Genomic DNA, 20,849 nt, shown 5'->3' on the forward strand with positions numbered 1-20,849 from the left:
TTTCACCACCCTCATTGTAAAAAATTTTTTCCTTATATCCAGTCTGAGTCTACCTCATGCTTTAAGACTCTCAGCATTTTCATTGCCCTTTAGCTGAGGGACTGCTCCATACTCATATTTGAACGTGTGCTAGAATGTTTGACTCATGTGATCAGAGATGGTGAAAGATTTTGTGTCAACCAGACATCTCTGTGTACACAAAAATAAAACAAAACTCTCCTTTTACACGTTGTGCTAAATGTTACAATAATTTACTGTAGGGAGAGCAGACAGTTTCCATCCAGGGAAAATACTTATGCATGGCAGGACAGCAACCAGAGAGATCTGAAATGACAGCATGCTGCTGAGCTTGATAAGAGCTTATCAACGCAGCTACACAGCTGATGTTTGGTGTTCCTTCTGAAGTGGAATAAAATGAATGTGTTGATTTCAATCGAGTTTCTCAAAGATAAGAGTGTCTATCACAGAAATCCCTCCTCATAGGTACACACATGCACACTCGTCGCTAGCAATATTGGGCACTCCTGAATTCAGCAGAGGTTTAAAATTGGATGGGGCATAAGGACTGCTCTTGGAGGGAGAGTGCTCTTGTGGATAGATGGATGGATGCATGTTGGTACAGGAGTAGGAAGGCCACAGTGCAGCTGAATATTGTAGATCAGAAAGTAATTCTGCAGAATTGGCAGGCTCTTCCCTTTTGCCACAAGACCTGTAATTTTCTTTCATTGTCATCACTGTTACCACTGTACTTGTCCTTCGGAAGGCATAACTAGAGGGTGTGCTCGTTGCTGAGGAGCTCTTTGCTGAGTCGGGTTCAGTATGTAGTCTGTGTACCTGCTGCCTGACAAATCTATCAGTCAGACACCCTTGCTCTTGTGGAATTAATTAAATTAATTGAATAAAAATTCCACTTCTTGTCTCCCACCTAGCTGTGTCCACTACTCCTGTGAAGCCACCGACTGCCAAAAGCTGGAGATCGAGAACGCACTGCTGAACTGCACCAGTGGTGGGTGGTACAATGGTGCCCAGTGCAACGTGAGCTGCAAGACAGGCTACATTTTGCAAGTCCAGCGAGATGATGATCTCAGCAAGAGCCAGGTTTGTTCTGCTGGTTTTGTATGACCCACAAGACAGGGATGAGCAAACAAATGTGGAGAAATTGAGAAATAACCCAGCCTAAAACCCAAAATCTCAGCTTAGCCTTGGGACAAGGCCTTATCCAAATACTTCTCACCAGAATAGCAGCCATCTGACTGTAGGAAGAGATACTGACAGTGAGCAAAGCTCAGATGTTCCTCAAATTTAGAAATTTTCAACCCAAAAGGTTTAAATATGTGTTCAGGCCTTCTCTGATGTCACTGGCTCTACCCAGCCAAAGAGTGTTTCTTGGGTTGTTTTTTTGGGGGTGGGGTGTTTGGTTTTTTGCACAACCAGTCTCTGGGCAAAATACCTCATTTTTATTCCTTGGGTTGAGGCTGACAGTGTCTTAAATCCTTTGCAGTGTTTCAGTCCATCTGCTCCCAGCCACACCCTGACACTGCAGAAATGCATGGTATCAAGGGGGTGGAAAAAGCACCCAAACCTTTTGGCTTCCAAACAAAACACCAACAACCTAGCCCAGTGGGCCAGGGAGTGCTCCCCATCTTCTTTAAGCCGTGCGTTAATAATCCAGTCCTACAAAAGCAGCATGTTTTGATGCAGTGAGTGGGGTAGGGAAGAAAACTATCAATTTCTTTAAACGTTAAAAAAATGCAGGTCCTTTGTGCTGGGGGAGGTGGACGAGGTGTACGTGCAGCATGGCCCAGCCTCAGCATGGGTAGATGTGGCACTTTGGGACATGGTTTAGTCTAATCTACCCTTGATTGGTTTAGAGTGGACTTGGTAGTGTAGGTTAATGGTTGGACTGGGTGATCTTAAAGGTCTTTTCCAACCTAAACGATTCTATGATTCTATGCCGCTGGGAGCCGGGTGCATGGGTTACGTCGGCACAGGGCAGGCACCCCAGTTTGCGCTCTCTAATGCTGCCGGATCCCATGAGTGGGATGTGGGGGTGGTTTCCCCCATTGGCACCTTCTTGTGTGTTGTCGGGGCAGCACACATGTCTGGGGCCAGGGAGGGCTGGGGCAGGCAGCCACGCTCAGCAGCCTGTCTGTATTTGTGAAATACTGTGTTCTTCATCAGCACGCAGAGCGGGAAGACAGAGTGGAGGGGAATGAGTCAGCCCTTTCAACTCAATTACAAAACAAATACAGGACCCCACGAGCTGGGCCTCTTCCATCCTAATTGGCATCAGCACCAGAACCCCAGCTCCAGCTGAGCATTTTTACAGAACAGAAAACAAGTTCTCAAACGAGCGTGAATGGCTGAACCAGGAAATAGTTGGAAGGGATCTGTACATTGAGCACACAGGAATCCCAACCCAAATAAAACAGCCTAAACATATTTCACCAGTGCTGTTATTTAAATGCAAGAAGTACCTTTTGGGGAGGCTCAGCCAACTGTATATGGGTTGAGAAGTTTGGTTTCAGAGCCTTGATCAGACTCATATGACAGGAGTAGAGGATTTTAACACCCCTAGCTAACGTGATTCACTGCCTATTACAACATGCTTCCTCTCACCCTGGTCTACTATTGCACTTCATCGTCTTTTTTCCACCGATAAAACCCCTGAGGCCAGTGACTTTGTTTTGCTTAGTGCTGTGCATTCAGTGTTCAAATCAGGGAAGGAGCGGAGCATCTTAAAGATATCCATGTTCAGCTAAGCACATTAAACACGTGCTTTAAAAGTTTATTCATGTGTTTCAGAGATCTGTTGAAAAGGAACAGACAGTTTCAGTATAGTCTTGTTTTATTTCTTTGTGTCAGGTGCTTCAAGCCAGAACTTGTGGAACATGTAGGCAAGAAATGAATTATCCGAGAAAGTCTGGAATCCGTGGTTTGGATTCCTCGTATTGTGTTTTATAGAATTGCATTGTGCTCCTTCCACAATTGCTTCCCAGCTTCAGCTCCTCTTCCAATCACAAACATTAGGAGATGAGATAGGGCATGTGAGTTGTTATCTATGGTCAGAGGGACTTTCTGCCGTGATTGAGGAACCTTGCACAAAGCTGTTGGTTGTTTCACTGTTGTCATTTAGTTGGTTATTTTGCTTGTTTGACTGATTTGAGGGTCTAGAGCTATTTTTTTCTCATTTACCTGGCAGTATAGGGGGCTGCATGAGGAAGAGGAGGAAGGAAAGTAGCTTTGCAAATGCTGTTGTTTCACACTCTTGGGTAGGAAGGAGACTGAGGTGAGGTGCAATGTCTCAAAGAGCAGACTGAACATCAGTGGCCCTTGACCGCTGCATGCTGATGAAGATGATTGACAGACCAGTGAAAACACCCTGGTTTAGCATCTGAACCACATTTGTCTTCTGTATTTCACTGAAAGGCAGAAAAAAAGGGTGAACAGAGAATTAAAAGCAAAATTTTCAAAAGCACCTCAGAGGTGTAGGGGCACAAGTCATATTTCAAATCAATCTTTTACATCTAAGGGGTCTTTGAAAACCTTCTTAACAGTTTCTGCACTTTCTGGCCTCCATGTCTTCTGAAGCCACCATTTTAATCAGTCTTAGGGCAAAAAATTCATTCATCTCTGCTCTCTGAGAAGCTCCCATTCCCAAATTCTGTTAAAACTCCATAAAATCACCAAACCCTAAAAACCATCAGCACTATGTGCAGTAGAAACTGTTTGCTGTTTGAAAATAGAAAAAGAAGCTGAGCTGTTTACAGACTCTTGGGCTCTCTCTCATCCTCATTTAGGGACTTCAGCAACAACAAAAAAAAAAGGGTTTGCATAGTGATGGAGCAAAATCCTTCATGTATCTTTCTCACAAAGAAGATCTCGGGATGTTTTCATTTCACCCCGATTTCTTCCCACCCCCCTGACAACTCCATTGCTCTTTCTTCTCTTCTCCCCCTTTTTCCCCCTTTGTCTTTCACTGTTTTCCTCCCCCTTGTCCTTCACTGAAAGCCCCGCTCATTCAGTTACTTGTTGTCATCTCTCCTTGAAGCTACCACCACTGCTGCTCTGGTCAAGAGGTGTTATTTAAAACCCAGCAGCTCCCTAATGTTGTGCAAAGGCATCATCAATCATGCCAGGAAAAGAAAGCGCAGCTCATGTGGGTTCAATTAGAGGCACAGTAGTGGGCAGAAGTGGAAGAATACTTAGAGGGAAGGGCACAGCTGTTCATTTTTAAGGAGAGGAAACTTCACACGTGAAGCATTGCTTGAAGAAGGAGCCGGCTGGGATCTTGGGCAGCAGGAAGGAGACTTGAATTCTCCCAGGCTGTTAAAAGTCCCAAGAAACAAATCTTTCTGGCACCAGATTTGTTTAAGTTTGCATCCTCTTCACTGTACCGCACACTGTATCTTTGGAGGCCCTTTTTTTTTTATTCTTTTCTCCTTCCCACCCACCCTCCCTCCTTGCGTAAGCCTCTTTTGGAAGGCAGGACATGAAGGGAAGCGGTTGCTGTAATGCCAGTCAAAGCAGCACAAAGTGCCCAAAGTGACAGCTAATAAACCAGATGAGAAAGCCAAGTGCTTCGTATGGACTGCTGTGAGCTGGGTGACCTTGTCAGATCAGACAGGCGAAACAGGCACATGCCTGCTCAGGCTTCGGGTGGGAGATGCAGATGCTGCCACAAAGACCCAGTGCAGGATCCACTGCTCAGGCTGTTGATTGGAAATACCCCCGAGGTGCAGCATGGTGTTGGGAAGGGCCAGGCTCCTGCTCAGCAGCGGGGGGTCCTGCCCTGCAATGAACCCACCTTTGTGTGGGACATTGCAAGAGGGAGAAGCTGAACGCTGGTGGGTGCCATCTGCAATCATTTCCGTGTTAGGATTGTCCTCTGTGCTTTCAGTCACAGCCACTAGTCTTTGTCTCCATTGCAGAGAATGTTCTCTGTTATGTTCTGCTGCCGAAATGCATGTGCTCCTACTGCTTGAAGTGACGACATGATAGACATACTCTGAAATGTGCCATTATTATGCCTGACCTTGAAAACCTCAGCTTCCATCACACAAAGTGTGGAACAAATTACTGGAAAAAGCTGAGAAGCCAGGGTCTTACCTGCATGGGCATAGCTTCTCTGTGTGGGAATGGCCTTACCATTGTGCCAGGAAGAGGAAAAACCATACAGGTTTGGAAGAAAGTACCTCCTCCTGATTTGGTTGGTGTTTTTGTTGGGAAAGTACCATGGGGAAAAACCCAGAGATGAAAACGTGGAGACACTACTTTCTTTTTTCATATCAAGGTCTAGAACAGGGGCAGAAATGAAGTGCAGTGGGAGTATAGCTCTACTGAGGGATCCCTTCCAGGGAGGGGTGACTCCAGGCACATTGTATTTCCAGCAGGCTGTAGTGTCCTGCAGCTTTCTGCTAACAAAGACCACAGCTGCAGCTGAAATACTCTCACAAGTGTTAGCTTGGGCAAAAAGTTCTTGCCCATTTTCTGTAAGGTGTGACTGTCATGTGCAGATGTGGCTTCTGTTTAAATTTTTGTGTTGTATTCTGGATTCTGAATTTGCACTGTTTCTTTAGTGTTCTGTGGAGGTACATCTGATGTGCAACCCTGTCGTTAGAGAAACTCCCTTGTGCACAATACTGTGTCTCAGCAGCCAGTATCAGCTAGTAGGAATAATCATTTATTCCTAAACTAGATCACACCAACACTAATAACTGAATTCTTGGAGTTGAATCTCCTATCACTGATAGAGCTTCCCTGTGCTCAGCATGGATCCAGTATCCAGCAAGATACATTGCAAGACCCTTGTCTTTTCCATAATGTTTGGATAGCCCCTGACATCAATAGCTTGGGTTTACGTTTTAACCTCCTGCTGTCAAGGTGCCCAGCAGCCACGGTGCTGGAGTGTTATTTGATGATAGCATCTATTAAGGGAAATGGAGGCTTTGCTGAATGCTGGAGCAGCCCAGCCTGGAGTGCAAATGTGGTGGTGATACTGCTGTGTGTATGCATTATGAAGACATGGAAATATGCTGTATCATCCCTTCTCCTGTGGCCATCACACTGCAACTTCCTGGAAGCACAGGCATCTTCAAGTCATCAAATGTCTACAGCATATATATACTTTTTAATGGTGCAGATATTCTGATAAGCAACAAAGGCAGAATTAATAGCCACTGAGGAGCAGAATGATTGGGAACGAGAACAGAGTGTCACTTCACCTGAGCACTCTGAGGATCCCAGAATGTGCTACTCTAAATTTGCAGAAAAGACATTTGTTTCCATCAGCAGTGCTCCCTGTTTAAATAAACTCCATGGTCTAGAAAAGGGGTTTTGTGCCCACTTGGGAAGTGTCCAGTTTCTCAGCTCTGGGACTGCTTTTTCCATTTTGAATGCAACCATATATCAAAGGGAGACAGGTCTGAACTTCTGTTGAAACCATTAGGGTGTTTTTGCAAAAAGGGAATCCAGGTCCCTTTGATATGTGCTAGAAAATTTCCCCTTCCTTTTATAAACCCAGATCAATGGTCAGCGGTGCAAATCTCCTGTGAGCGTCCCAGCCCTGAATAAAATATTCCCTGGAGGCAGAGGAGTGCTGCTGTACGGCTTGGTCGGATTCCTCACTGGTATCTTCTCCTTCTCATGCTTGGGTTTCTCACATTTCTTTTTCTTCTGTCCCTCTCTTTATTCTGGTATGGAGGGAAGAGTCCTACTTTCAGATTCTTCAATTCTAGTTTTTAATAATTTTCCCTTTTTAATTAGAAAGTGGATATGTTATTTATTCTGTTCTCTTTGCCAACATCTGTTTGTCCTTCGGTCACCCAGTAAATTTTTCATCTTAACTTCGGATGGGTGGCTCCTTTACCTCCACCCTTTTTTTTTTCTCTCTCCCTAGCACTTTAGGATTTCAGTCTGCTGCATTGTTTGGAATATTCCTCAAATCCATAGAAACGTAGCTTCTGTGTGGCTATGATGGGAGAGTGACATTAGGGAAGTCAGAGCACAGGCACTGACTGTATTCGACCTCTCAAGTGCCAGGTGAACATATGGGCAGGACGCTCTTGGCTCTGTCCATTCCAAACTCCTCCAGGAAGAAGTCTGTCTCTCAGGCATGCATGTTCCCGGTGCCAGGGCAGCAGGGCCCTGATTTCATTTGGAGCCTCAGGGCACTCTGACAGTAGAAGCCGTAACAGCAGCTGCCAGTATCTGAACACAATGTTGACATGGCCCAGGCCTGCTCCCTTGGTACCCCAGTCCAAGGGTGACCAACACCTCTTGGGAGAGCCTCGGATGGGAGTCCCAAATGGGTTCATGTCAGGTTGGCTTTTACTTCAAACCCAAGAGTGAGTTCAACTACTCAGAAGTACATGGGGATCCCCTTGGAGTGACGGTGTCACTGCAAAGGTGACAGGGATCGGGGATAGCTGTCAGCTCCAAACAGCTCAGACTTGCACGCTCCTTTCTGATCACAGAGCAGAGCAGCAGGCTTCCCAGCTTGTCTCAGGAGGTGATGCAGACAAGAGTTCAGATTATTTGTAGTGCTCCACTCTTTATATTGAAGCACTTTGGTGTCTCACCCCAGAGCTGACAGCAGTATATCCTGGTCCTCTGACACTGTTTCTTGTGGGACTTGGTGTTTTTAGTAGCTGCTGTCCAAATTATAATGGTAGTGATTAGGCCCAGTTTTGCTTAACTTGTGAGCCAAAATAATGGCTGTTATTAGGCTTGAAATGGCTTTGATCTCTCCCTTCCTGGCTGCGGTGACTGTAGGCGTGTGTCTTTTTCCAGATGGAGTCCAGCATCACCATGACTTGCACGGATGGGAAGTGGAACAAGCAGGTGACCTGTGAGCCCGTGGACTGTGGTGTCCCAGACCAGTACCATGTCTACCCAGCCACCTTCAACTGCAGCGAGGGGACCACCTTTGGCAAGAAATGCTCCTTCACTTGCCGACCTCCTGCTCTTCTGAAAGGTATCGGAGGGTGTCTGTGCAGTGACCTGGGGATAGCTGCACAGCTGACATAGACTGTTTGTAGTAATATATGTTACTGTTGCTGTTGTTTTAGAATTATTCATGATATTTTAAGTATGAAGAATTATGAGACTCTATGGGAAGGTTTATTTATATTAGAAGTTAAGTTCCTTTGCATCTCTGTATTACCTTCCTTTGACCTTTCCTGGCTGGCCAGGCAGTAATGACAGTGAATATTGCTTCCATACAACCAAAACATGGAAAAGTCATGGGGATAAATCAAATTGAACTCTCTCTTTCCCATGCCTTCTCTGTTTTCTGTGTCTGTCTCCCTTCTACGCCTCCTCCATGTATTTGGAAAGGCAGGAGAAGACTGAAAAGTCCCATGTCCCAGTGGCACAGTGAGGCATCACCTCTCTCCTTTGCTACACTCATCTTGCTCTACCTCTGACCTTCCTCTCTTCTTCTTCTTTGGGTTTCTCTACATTTTTTTTTTTCTTAAAAATACATGCTCTGCTGCCTTCTTTCTTTTTCTTCCCCATCTTCTTCCCTGCTGCTTTTCTGCTAGCATCCCCATCATCTTCTCAGCACCATCAGCAGAAGAGTTGCTCAGTTCTGCTCACTGGCACATTACCCTTTTTGATCTGGTCCTCAGGAAACAAGAAAAGATATCATTGTTAATTTGAAGGAACATTAGAGCCAAATTAACTTGTCATCTTGCAGTGGAGTAATCTTAACTGCTGTTGTCAACTCAAGTACAAATGCTGTATAAGCTTTTTTGTACACGTGGTATCACCTTTTCTGCTAGGATTCATAGAATCATAGAATCATTTAGGTTGGAAAAGACCTTTAAGATCATCCAGTCCAACCATTAACCTACACTACCAATTCATTGCAAACCTCAGAAGAGGCATGGGAAGTATTCTTCATCTCAGTGAAAGGACATGTTGATTTCTTCATATATAACCAAATTGCTTAATTTTTTTAACTCTGACTTTAGGAGGGTAACCACAAGCAGCCAACACACAGTGAAAGTTAAGACTACTCAAAGGGGAAAATTTTATCAAATAATTCCCTTTTTCTGCTCATACACTCAGAGAGTCATCTTCAGCAAGAGGTGTTTTTTCATTGAAAATGCCTGGAATTTTTTTGAGGGGGCAGTGAAAATAATGATATTCATCATGACCAACAAGAGCTTAGCTGCTGACTCCAGCAGGGGTAGCTGGAGGGATGATAACCAACCCCCAGGTCAGGCGCTGCTGCTGTGGTGTGTAGCATCGCTTTGCTATTGTCCAGAAACTCTGTGAGCTGTGAGGTAAAGCACCTTTTGGTGTACAGCCATTGGTGATGACTAATAGATGTTGCCACTAAGCTTCTGGAGAATGACGTTCGAATGACTCATGCCTAATTCAATCACTGACGTCATGACAGCCACTGTTGGTAATGTCACAGCTTATCACTTTGCAGTGGCAAGTATGATATCACCAGGGCTGGTCTGCAGAGCTGCTGCATGAGTCAGAGCAGAGGAGCATGCTGGTGCTCTAGAATAGAGCTCCCTTCTGCACAAAATACCTCTGCAATCATCTGCAGTTGGGGAGGGGAGAGAGAAAGCCAGGGCTGATTTAATGCGGCTTCTCTTATCTTTGTGGGTAGGGCAGGAGGGCTCCTCCACATACCTTCCTAGGCCCTCCAGAGCCTTTTGTTTTCTTCTTCTTTGAATTCCAGCCTCATGCCCTGACTGTCTTCCTTCCCTCTCAGAGACATGGCATTACTCTGGGGTTAGCACTTTGTCAGTATTATTTTGGATAACTCCGAAGTTGGCTTACTATTGAAAATATGCCTCGCGGGTTGAGAATAGTTCCTGCAGCAATGCTTGGGGATTTCAATAGAGTATTAGGGATTTTTGAAGGGTTAGTGGCTCATAGCTGTGCTTTGTTTCTTAGGAAAAGCTTATTCCTTTTCAACACACAATATAAAATAACAAAGAATGCAAAATACACTGAGACTAGGCTACTTTTAGCTTAACCTTCTGAAGTCAAGTAGGTCATAGCAGAGGCAAATAGATCTATTGTACCTTTTACCTTTGAGGTGCTGGCCAAGAAAGCTTCCTAAGGAAAATGAGTCTCTAATGAGTATTATGAATCGTATTTATCACAGTAGTCCCCAAGGACTGAGAGTCCCCAGCTGAGAATGGCTCCTCATTGTGTTGGAGTAGTGACTCTAATACTAACAGATGCTGCTCCAAAAGGCTCAAAATTGAAATAAAAAGGACAGATTCAGGGAAGAGATATAACAGAAGCAGAATGAAGAATGTAATGGCACCAAACCCTCTGTTAATGCCATGACTTTGGAGAGGAGGGGGTTGATGTATGAAGCAAGCTTCCTTTCAGAGAAGAACAAAATAAGGAAGAGAAATACAAAAGATTACAAAGCCAGTGTGGTTTCCCCTATGCTATAGCATTTCCTGAAATAAGCACTGTCTGCCTGTCATCTGAAAACAGAGTCCTTAATGATTTAATGCCATCATCTAGAAAGAGAAAATGCATAGGACATACACAGTTGACTTTGTCAAACCAACTGAGGTGGCTTTTGATATATTATGGGTGTAATGACATTTCAGAAAAATAGTCCTGCTGAACATTGTTAACTTTGATCACTGTTCTTAGGAAACAACAGCAACTTGACCTGCATGGAGGATGGGCTGTGGTCCTTTCCGGAGGCCCTGTGTGAGCTGATGTGTCGAGCACCCTCCATCGTCCCTAATGCAGATCTCCAGACAACTCGCTGCCGAGAAGATAAGCACAAAGTGGGCTCCTTTTGCAAGTACAAATGCAAACCAGGTTACCATGTCCCTGGATCCTCCAGAAAAGCAAGAAAGTACGTGAAAGAGTAACACCATGCAGTCAGCACAATTCAGAAAGCCATGAGTTAAAATGATTTTGGGAAAGGGATGGGCTGCTTTAACAGACTATATGTGCTGTATGGAATATCACTGAGCAATTCCTTCATGCAGATAGTTGTGCAGTTTCAAGGGGATTTAGGCACCTAGCTCACTCAGGCTTCTTTGAAAAGCCTAACCAGTGCTCAAAAAACAGACCTTACCTTAGAAATACCCCTTTGATATGCAGCCTGGGGAGTCCCCTTTGAAACTCTGCAGGAAAGGGTTAGTGCTATCGTATACTTCTGACTCTGCACAAACCCACTTCAAACCAACCACAGCCCGCAAGCCTGGGAACCAGAGTTTTTGGGAGATGTGTCCAAGGCCAAAAGAGGAGTTTAGGCTGGGCAGCTCAATATTGGCTTTGCAAATAATCATTATTTTTGCTCAGAGACCTCATGACGCAGATTCACAACTTATTCCCCAAGTGTTAAAAGCTCAAGCACACCCATCTGTACAACCTGCTAGCAGAGCTCAGAGGCCTTAGAAGCTCTTAGCTGACTCAGCCACTCACTAAATGGTCTTTCTTTTTTCTGCGCAAAAAGGCGAGCCTTTAAGATCCAGTGCACGCAAGACGGCACGTGGCTGCCGGGCGCTTGTGTGCCAGTTACCTGTGACCCTCCATCTTCCAAGTTTCATGGGCTCTACCAGTGCTCCAACGGCTTCCAGTTCAACAGCGAGTGCCGGATCAAGTGTGAAGATGATGACAATCAGTCGGTGAGTCTCTCTTATCCAAATTACCTCAGCCTGTACAAGCGTGTGTTTATCATATGTTCCCTAAGGACCCTGATCTTGGAGGGGCCGAGTGCCATTGAGCTCTTCTGAGATCAGAGACAGAGAGACATGGAGAAGGGAAATACATAATTAAAGTAGAGGGAGAGAGCTACTGCAGAGAGCCTGGAAATATTATTTTTATGGTAGTAGGTAATGGTATTAACTATTACCTGTAGAGAACTAGCAGTGAGTGACTTACTGTTTCTGGACAATAAGTGGCTGAACAATCTGCCTCAGTGGGTCTATGATCTAGCTAGAAAATAAGGAGTAATGAATGAAAGTAAGTAGGATATGAGCTACCCACATTTGTCCTGTTTGTTTATTCCGTTTTACCTTGCTTTTCTATCCAATTCTTTTTGTCATTATTATTATATGTATGTGTGCCATATGAAATTTAACTTTATAGGGATTACAACTATTCAGGTGAACTGTCTATAAACTTTCATGTTTCTCTGGCTGTGAAGGTGTCATTTGGCATCAGGGGTCAGACCCTCATCTGGCATAAATTGGCGTGTTGCCTTTGACTTCTTAGGAGCTGTTTTCACTGATACAAGACGGTCTAGCCTTTAGTATCTTGTTTGAAATGCTTAGTTTTCCTCACCAGAGGTAATTATAGTTTGTGAGATAAATAACTTCTCCCAGAAGTGCTGCTGCTGCTTAATATGCTTGGGACGAGAAAGTGGGTATGTAGAAGCTGCTGCTACTACACGCACTGCAGAGAGCAGGGAGTGCTCTGTCAGAGGCCTTTTAATATCATTCCAGATTCTAAGGACATATTAAAAGGCACCAGCCCTGCCCTAGGGCCAGTGATCTGGCAGACACCCCTGATGCCTGCTCCAAATGTTAAAAGCCAATTGCTGCCCCCATTCCCTGCCCGGTTGGCCTGCCCTCTTCACAGGGGCAACAGGCAGAGCCCTGGGGTTTTGCATCAGGTTTCCTTGTATAAGACTTAGAAGAGGTTATGAGCCTTTTGAAACGAGAAGTTGCACACCTGGGTGCAGTTTGGGTGTGAGCTCTGGGATACGGCATCTGTGGCTTTGTGCATCTACCACTTGTTTAGACTGGTCAACGTGGCTGAAGATGTGTACCATCGCTGCCATGCAGGGAAACTGGGGCCACCAGAGTAATGACAACTAGTATAACAGGTTTGTGTTTGCTTTTAAATGAGCTGAATGTGAAGACGAGCAAGCAGTGGAGTCAAGGTTACAGCAATAATGAAGTGAGCTGTGGAAAGGGAGAGATACAGCTATGTCTCTATTCACTGTAAGGAAGAGTGTAGTGACTGTTCAGCTGCGAAAGCACCTTGAGCAAAGGAGCAGATAACATCCTGTGAAAGGGATTTGCAGAGAAAGGTATTTCCAGATATCCCAGAAAATAGACTACAGAAAAAGAGGGAGGACTCCTGGCAGAAGCCAGAACCACTTGAGAGGTGTTAATTATTTAAGGATTAAACCCCACTAAGTCTCTCTCAGCTATATAAGGTGATAATGCACGTTGCATCCAAGCAAGAAACCCAGCAGGGATTTTCACAAGAGATTTGGCAGGTCAGGGAATGATGGACAGTATGTTACTATAGCAATGGATATCCTGGGATCTCTGAGTACGTTGCAGAAACTATACAATATTACTCTTAAGCACAGGCAGCTCCAGCAACATAAATCAGGTTTCATGGCTCACCTTTAAAAATCGTGCTTGAACCCTGGTATGCAAATTATAATGCAAGTGCACCACACTTGCTAAAACAGCAAATTGTGCTCAATTATCACTTAGCGATCTCTTCCTGAATTTGTCACCATGCTGAAAGATCATTACTCAGCTGTACATATGGCATCTCTTAATCACCAGGAACGTAATGGTCATTTAAGTAGGTACCTCCCCTGGCACCCAAAGCAAGGGTCTTCCATTTCTGAATATTGTGCACAAATCATAAGAACAGTCAGATCTAAATTAATCAGTCCCTGCCAAACTGGCCCTTAGGTGAGAGTCACCAAGCTGGATCACACCCTGAGTCCATCTGGTCCATTATCCTTTCATATGATTTTCTTATTACTTCTGGCAATGGCCAGATGTCTAGAGAAGGGGAAGCAGGTCCCACGCAGTAGTCTGCCAATAAGACCACTTTGCATCTCACTAAACATTGTGTTCATCAACAAAGCTGAGCAAAAAAAGCATTAGGATATTAAGGACAAGACTAACACTGAAGGCTGCACAATCTTCCACACCCATACCAGGGGCTTGTGCAGATCCCTGTGCAGCAGCAGATGTGGGTCGTGGGGAAGAGCTCCTAAGAAAAGCTCAGCAGCTCTGCTGGGATCCCAGCATAGACAGCACACTAAAGGATCCCCAAAGATATCCAGCACAGTCTCCAAGAGCAGGGTGAGTAGATTGCAGGCAACATGCCTGGCATGTAAAACAGGCGAGGAGAAGCAGAGATTCTGCATGGTTCTCCCACCTAGCAAGGCCCCATGGGAGGTTTGGAGCCCAGCCACACCAGACATCCTCCTGTTGGATGTCCCACATTACCCCATGGCAGTTAGGCTCGTAGATCCTGCGGAACAGCTTTCACAGAAATCCCCAATGCCATGAGGATAGATCTGACAAAAGATTGCCTGTGCACTCCTTTGTTGTTTCTAAAGGGCATGATATTTCCCCTTGGACTTTGGTATTCATTCTTCAGTATCATACAGAGAATCTTTTCTATAAGAGAAATGTCATATTCTGTTCCTTGCCCATTCCCACACCAGAGGATTTTTTCCGCCTTTCCACCTGCCTCTGTGCATGTCTGTCTCAACCTCTTCGCTTGCTGTCACTCAAGGCAGCCAGGCTCTAAAGAGCACGTTCTGCCCTGCTAAGCATCCCTGCTCATGTCCCGCTTTCCTTCCTCCTTCAGATGGCCATTGGGGATTCTTTCTTTTTTGAGACAAAGGTGATGCAGCTAGTTAGAAAATGGGAAGAGGGAAGAGGTTGTCTGCATTCAACACAAACCTCTCAACAACAAGGAAGGCAAATGGGGTGAATGCACCTTTATCGCAACTGGAGTGGGTTTGTTTTAAGGTAGAGACCTTGCAAGGGCCTTGTGAAGGCATTGCATTGCACAGAAGAGGCATGTGTGTGTGTTTGTATGCAATGCAGGTTTCTTTTTTTTTATTCTTTGGAAGAAAACTCCTTCTTGCCCCCCAGGGCTGGCGGTCCCAACTGGGGGCTCTTCCAGCTCCAGCAGAACTTTGCTCCCAGCTCAGCTCTGCCTGCTTCTCACTTCTCAGCCTGTCCTTGCTGTTGGTTTTGTGACCATCCTCGTTATCTCCTTCTCTCATTCCCAGGGCCGTGGAAGCAACGTGATTCACTGCCGGAAGGATGGCACCTGGAGCGGCTCCTTTCATCTCTGCAGGGAAATGCAGGGCCAGTGCATGCTGCCCACGCAGCTCAACAGCCACCTGAAGCTGCAGTGCACCAGTGGCTACGGCATAGGTTTGTGAGCATCAGCCCCAGCCGTCTGCCATGGGGGGATGCAGCTCAGATGGGAGCGGGGAGCAGGGGGACAGGAGAAGAGGAAGAGAGTGGGAACAAGAGTGAGGAAGGAAGGAGCCTGCTGTCCTTGAAGGTGACCTTCTCCTGTGGACCTGTCTGCCTGAGTGAGAGGCTGCTACGGAGGCTTTTCAGGGAACTGCTTGTAGGAAACATGAAGCTTTGAGAGGCCAGGCATCATGTAACACGCTCTGATTGCCTGTTCCTTGCAGCACTTGCAGTTTCATCATGTCCCTTCTCAGCCAGCTGGTTTTAATGGGCAGCCAGCATGCCAGACTACGCCAGAGACACATCCATCTTCAAAATACAGGGAGAGATTGTACCTGCATTTGCTCTTACACTTTTGTAATGTCCCCCTCCTTCAACCACACACGCACATGCATGCCCCAGAGGCTGAAAGACAGGAAGCTGGCAGGGAAGCACAGCACCAGCATAGTTCAGGGCTCTCCAGAAAGAATATGAGACCAGCTGAGCATCTTCTTTGGTATGACAGTTGTTTAGGAGCTGTTGTAAGAGTATGTTTTCCCCCTTCCTTCTGGGGTGCCTGGTCACTCTGCAAAGGGTGATGACTTCCTGCGCTCAGCTTTGCTTTGTGTCACCCAGGCAGAGGGAGGGATAGACTACACACTGAATTGTACAGACTATATTGTATTTTCAGCCCCTGTTTTTGAGGTCTCCCTGCTGTAAGAGCTGCAACAGGAGCTGCACTGGCTGCAGCCCGCACAGACCTGCGAGGCCCCTTCCTGCAGCCCCACTCCCAGCCCCTGCCAGCCCCCTCCTCCCTCCGCCTGTCCCTTTGAACTTGGGAGAAATTTCCTCGTTGCGTGGCTCCCTCATTATATCGCAGCCGTGCGAGGGACCACGAATCTCCTTGTGTTCCCTCCCTGGGGAGGAGAACATGACCTGGATGAGATCACCGCTCTGTAATGATGCCAATTACAGATCATATATCAAAACAATTCCAACCCGCTCCTTTCCATAAGCATAAAGAGTGTGGCAGAGCGCGGGAGAGTGAGTGGTGAGCAGGCTGTGGCGACTCTTAATGTGGCAAGGTGTTTTACCCTTGAGACGAGGCTACCTCCCAGGGCCAGCCAGGTTTTTGGAAGAAGGGAAATACCGATTCCTGGTTTGGAGGGGAGCATCTCAGTACTGGAAGCAGGAGGGTCTGCGGCTGCCCATGCAGTGGGCACCTGCCAGCCCTCAGTCCTTTCCCTGCCCTGCTGGGGCGGCTCCCAGCAGGTGCTGATCCCAGATGCAAGGTCTGGTGGGCCTGATCCTGGGATGGGATCATGCAGCCGTCATGGAGGCAAGGGACTCATGGGCCAGATCCTCCACAAGAGTGTGGCTCTCCCTGGAGAGGGAGGAAGAGCTTGGTGAGGGCACAGCGGCCATTGGCTTTTATCCTCAGCAGATGGAGACATACCACAAACTTTGTTAGGCTTGCCCAGCACCACCTTCTGGGATCAGGTTGTTGGGGTTTTCTTCTCTTCTTTGTGTTTTTGGAAGCCTGGTCTATGTCTTTCTGAGAAGGTGCTCTCCTGCCACTCACTCGCAATGGGGCTGGTGTCAATGGGCCTCATCCAGCGGGTCCGTGGAGCCACTACCACATGCGCTGGGAAAGCAAAACAAACCCCAAGCACTCCCCGTCTTTCTGGCTCAACAGCCCGGGTCTGCTCTGCTCCTGCTGATTCCTCCATGTGGGAGTACGTGAGAAGGCAGAAGCAGGTGGGGAAAATAATAGCATCCAGTCGTGGTCACTATGAATCCCACACACCTTCGGTAATTCCTCAGACACCTAATCTGCCCTTCTAGGCTGAGGTGTGTGTTGAGCCAAAGGTTCAGCTCTCCAAACCAGTGCAGAGATTAATTCCTCCCCCAGCGCTGATTGGAGTGCAGAAATCCTAATGACATGTTTGCAGCAGCTGTGTCATTCAAGAGTGATTTTCCAGGGGGGAAATGGTAATGGTCCAACACACTAGGGCTTACGGTTGTGTCACCACAGGGCTCTGGGATATTGCTGCAGAGTCTCGCAGCATGTTTCAATAAAGGAAAGACAGGATTCCCACTGGGCATGACAGTTAATCAGAGAAAAAGCAGGTTTATGTGTGAACAAAGTCATCATTACCTCTCTGCGTACTTCTTATTGACTGTGGGACTTAGGTGATAGCTCGTCTGCAATATCATTAGGTTTGGTCGCTGTCCGAAAGATTATTATTGAAGGTCTGTAAATTTGACACATCAAACAGTAGGTTTTTGTCATGTCATAGGTGCGATGAGTTTGACAGCCTCTGCTTAATCAGTCCCATTGCTTGAAAGAGCAGTTGAAATGGAAAAACCTTCACATTTTCTTCATGATCTGAAAGCGCAAAACCTGACCCCCTTCTTGGAGTTAATAGCCGGAGAAATACCTAGATATTCAGCTCATACAAAAAGGCCCTGGAATATCTGCCACCCCCACGGTCTCCCGCTGAGATGCAGGGTTCTACTCAGCATTTCATGTGTGGCTAGAAGATATGTGATAGTTATGGTTGACTGCTGATTGCGTTTTAGGAAAAACGAGCCCTAATCCTGTCCTTCAGCTGGAAGGATGCTGAAAGGGTCAGAAGCTGCTTGCTTTATCCTTTAGCTTTATCCTGTGTTCCATGCAGGCGCGGAGTGTACCACCTCATGTCTGGATCACAGTCATGAGCCCATCCTCCTGCGCGTGAATGAGACTGTGCAAGACATTCAGCACTGGATGAACCCTCAAAGAGTAAAGGTCAGTGCCTGATGATTTCACTAACTTTATCCCTTGTTCCATGTTTATGTGCAGTGAGTGAACAGCATTACCCATGGTTCATTCAATGAGGGGAATACATGGGGAATTCTGCCCTTTAGAAAAGAATTCCTGATTTTTGTTGTGTCTTTGCATGTTGTTCTGGTAACGTGGTGGCTTTCTCTCCAAGGCTTTCTCTCTGTAATTTCCCATTGAAAGTCAGTTCAAGGTAAAGGCTCCCAAATCAGCGTGCTCAGATCCACCCAGCACCTACAGTAGGTCTGATCCGGAAACATGATTAATTACACAGGAAGATATGATGCACAGTGAGAGAAACGAAGGGCACTGGCCAGGTTTTATTTTCTTCCTCCTGTTTGGTATTTTGCATTCTTTGGGTAGCAGGGCTGGATTTTTCTGCACTGCTTTTGGATGACAAAAGAAGCTGATACAGAGGGTATTTCATTTCCCGAACCAGCAGAGCTGGCTGAGTCCTCCCCCCGCCCTTTCGCCCGCATGCGAGAGATGCCTGCTCAGCACAGCCCCTTCCAGAGGTCACCACTTCTTCCTCCTGCCTGCTGCAAATGCAGAGGCATCATTAAATGCTCATGGCACTCCATCCTGTGCATCCTCCGGCACCCACTGCCATCGGCCTGCCCTGATGGGGACATGCACACCCATGTACAGCACCTTGCACACACTCTCACCCCTGCACACACATGCCACTTGCAGCAAATAGCTGCTTGGTTTCATGCCTACACTTGGATACCAGTGGGAGACAAACTCCTCTACCTCTTTCTGAAAACCCTCATGCCATCTGCACAAATGTGCCCTCCTGCCTAGAAATGCATGTAACCAGGTGCTTGTGCCTACACAGTGTTTCTGCAGGTGTAGACATTTATCTGAACATGCTTAAGTGCATGTCGGAAGATGCTGGCCCATCACGTGTCACCAGGGTGCAGGTTGCTGATGGTGCTTGAACAATCACTGTTGGCTTCTACATACTTGGCCCTGGCTTTGCAGGAGTCCATTTTACACACTTGAACTCCATTTAGGAGGAGAACAAACAGCCAACACAGCCCCATCGTGTCCTGAGCAGCTTTGACAGTCTATTTGCTTCTCTACATGCCTAAATATGTACCCCGGGTTTGGGATTTTTGAAATCTGGCCTTGGCTGTGGATAGTGAGCTGCTCCAAAAATCTCCACCACTTTATACTTCCCTATTTCACACGGAGCAGTAGAATAAATCCTGGAAAGGGGTGGGGAACCTAAGTCCAGAGAATACAACAAGCTTGCAGCTTCCCATTCACTCCAGACGCTGAGATTATATTACTGCCTAAGCCTAGGCTTTGCCAAGTTTCTGGCATGAAACATAAAGAAAACCCCTATCTCTGTATTAGGGGCAATTTCTCACTGGCCTTTTCCCGAGTGCTAGACTTTAAAGTGGTTTTGTAATTCATGGTGAAATAAAGTGACAGCTTCCCTCCCGTTCTCTGCTGTGCTCCTTCGTTTATTGATGCGGGTACGCAGAGGGAGCTGTAACGAGTTTTATACCTGCAGGTCTCTGGAGGGCTCATTAGGCAGCAGGGAAAACATATAGTAGTAAAGGGGGAGATAAGGGGAGTGAGGGATGGAGGAGAAATCATGGTTTCCAAGAGTACAGTGGTAAATAAGAGCTTTTTTGCCCTGATGGTGAGGATCTTGCAAGAGCTGTGGGCTGTGAGCAGATACAAGTTTGATCCCACAAACACTTTGTAACTAGAGGGTGAGATTCGGGCTTGAAAACTTGTGTTGGGAGGTGGAGGAGAGCATTTAGGAGACGAGCGGGATGGTGCTGAGACACGCTGGAGGGGATTTTTTTGGTAGCTGTGAAACATCCATCTTATTCAACTCTCCAGTAAGGGGATGTCGCCCCCAGGGAATGGTGCCTCACGGGCTGCCACTGGGGAAAATGCTGCTGCTGGTGTGACCAGGGAGACCCTGGAGAGACAGGACTGGGATGCCTTAGGGGAAGGTCCCCATGGCAATGTGTTATATATCATTAATAATATGTGTCTCTGTTTACGGTCAGTGACAGCTTGCTGTTGTGCCATACGAGTAAAGCGAGCAGCTGGTTGCATTTACACAGCAAGTCTTTGTGGATCTCAAAGTACTTGAATGACACAAAGGAAACACTTTTAGTAGTAACTAATTTCAGGCACAAGTAATGGACAAATGAGTGCAGTGTGAGAAGCAGGTAATGGCAGGACTGATCTCTGGAGCTTACCTTTGAGGGGACAGGCTGTTGCGAATGGGAGATTCAAGCGCACCCGTCGAGCACACCCATCGCACAGGCACAGATAAAACACAGGGAGAGCCGGCAAGAAAAAAATATTTGTGTGTAGCTGCCCAAGCAACAGCTGTAATGGAAGGAAAGTGGGAAGAGGGAATCATCCCTCCTCTGGGGGTTGTTTAGGGCAGAGCTGTGCAAATCACTTGATCTTTCTGTTTGCTGGAAGTTCTGTCAATTTTTTTAAAAAAGTTTTCTCCTAATCAAAGTGACTTTTTTGTTGTTGTGATTTTTGGTGAACCAAAAAATTGGAAAAAAAAACCATGTTGGTTTGAACATAACTTAGCATTTAATTTCCAAGGATTTTTTTAAACTTTTTTTTTAATGAAAATGAAAAAAAACTTATAAATTAAATGTCCTTTCAAAGGAACAACAGATTTCATTTTGAAAAATGTCTAAATATTACTGTTTTTTTCAGAATTGGTTTAGGCTGAGTTGCTTTGTTGGGTCTGAAACAGTTTGCCAAAATCAGTGCAAGTTGGCAGTGTCTTCCAAATCAGTATTTTCAGCAGGAAAAAAAAAATGCACCTGAAATCTTCTGTGTGTCTGCTGTTC

The 20,849-nt window shown here is 46.1% G+C and overlaps 1 protein-coding gene across 1 annotated transcript in view; it reads left to right on the forward strand.

The window, feature by feature from the left end:
* PAPPA (pappalysin 1) overlaps positions 1 to 20,849 on the forward strand; it is a 177,860-nt gene that overhangs the window by 137,126 nt on the left and 19,885 nt on the right. Inside the window, exons 14-19 of the mRNA XM_009482689.2 lie at positions 930 to 1,098; positions 7,792 to 7,975; positions 10,642 to 10,852; positions 11,459 to 11,630; positions 15,008 to 15,155; positions 17,861 to 17,970. Of these exons, the coding sequence (XP_009480964.1) occupies positions 930 to 1,098; positions 7,792 to 7,975; positions 10,642 to 10,852; positions 11,459 to 11,630; positions 15,008 to 15,155; positions 17,861 to 17,970 (994 nt within the window). The remainder of the gene's footprint in view (positions 1 to 929; positions 1,099 to 7,791; positions 7,976 to 10,641; positions 10,853 to 11,458; positions 11,631 to 15,007; positions 15,156 to 17,860; positions 17,971 to 20,849) is intronic.

This window comes from Pelecanus crispus, chromosome 9 (genome assembly GCF_030463565.1).
Source record: "Pelecanus crispus isolate bPelCri1 chromosome 9, bPelCri1.pri, whole genome shotgun sequence".
Classification (NCBI taxonomy): domain Eukaryota; kingdom Metazoa; phylum Chordata; class Aves; order Pelecaniformes; family Pelecanidae; genus Pelecanus; species Pelecanus crispus.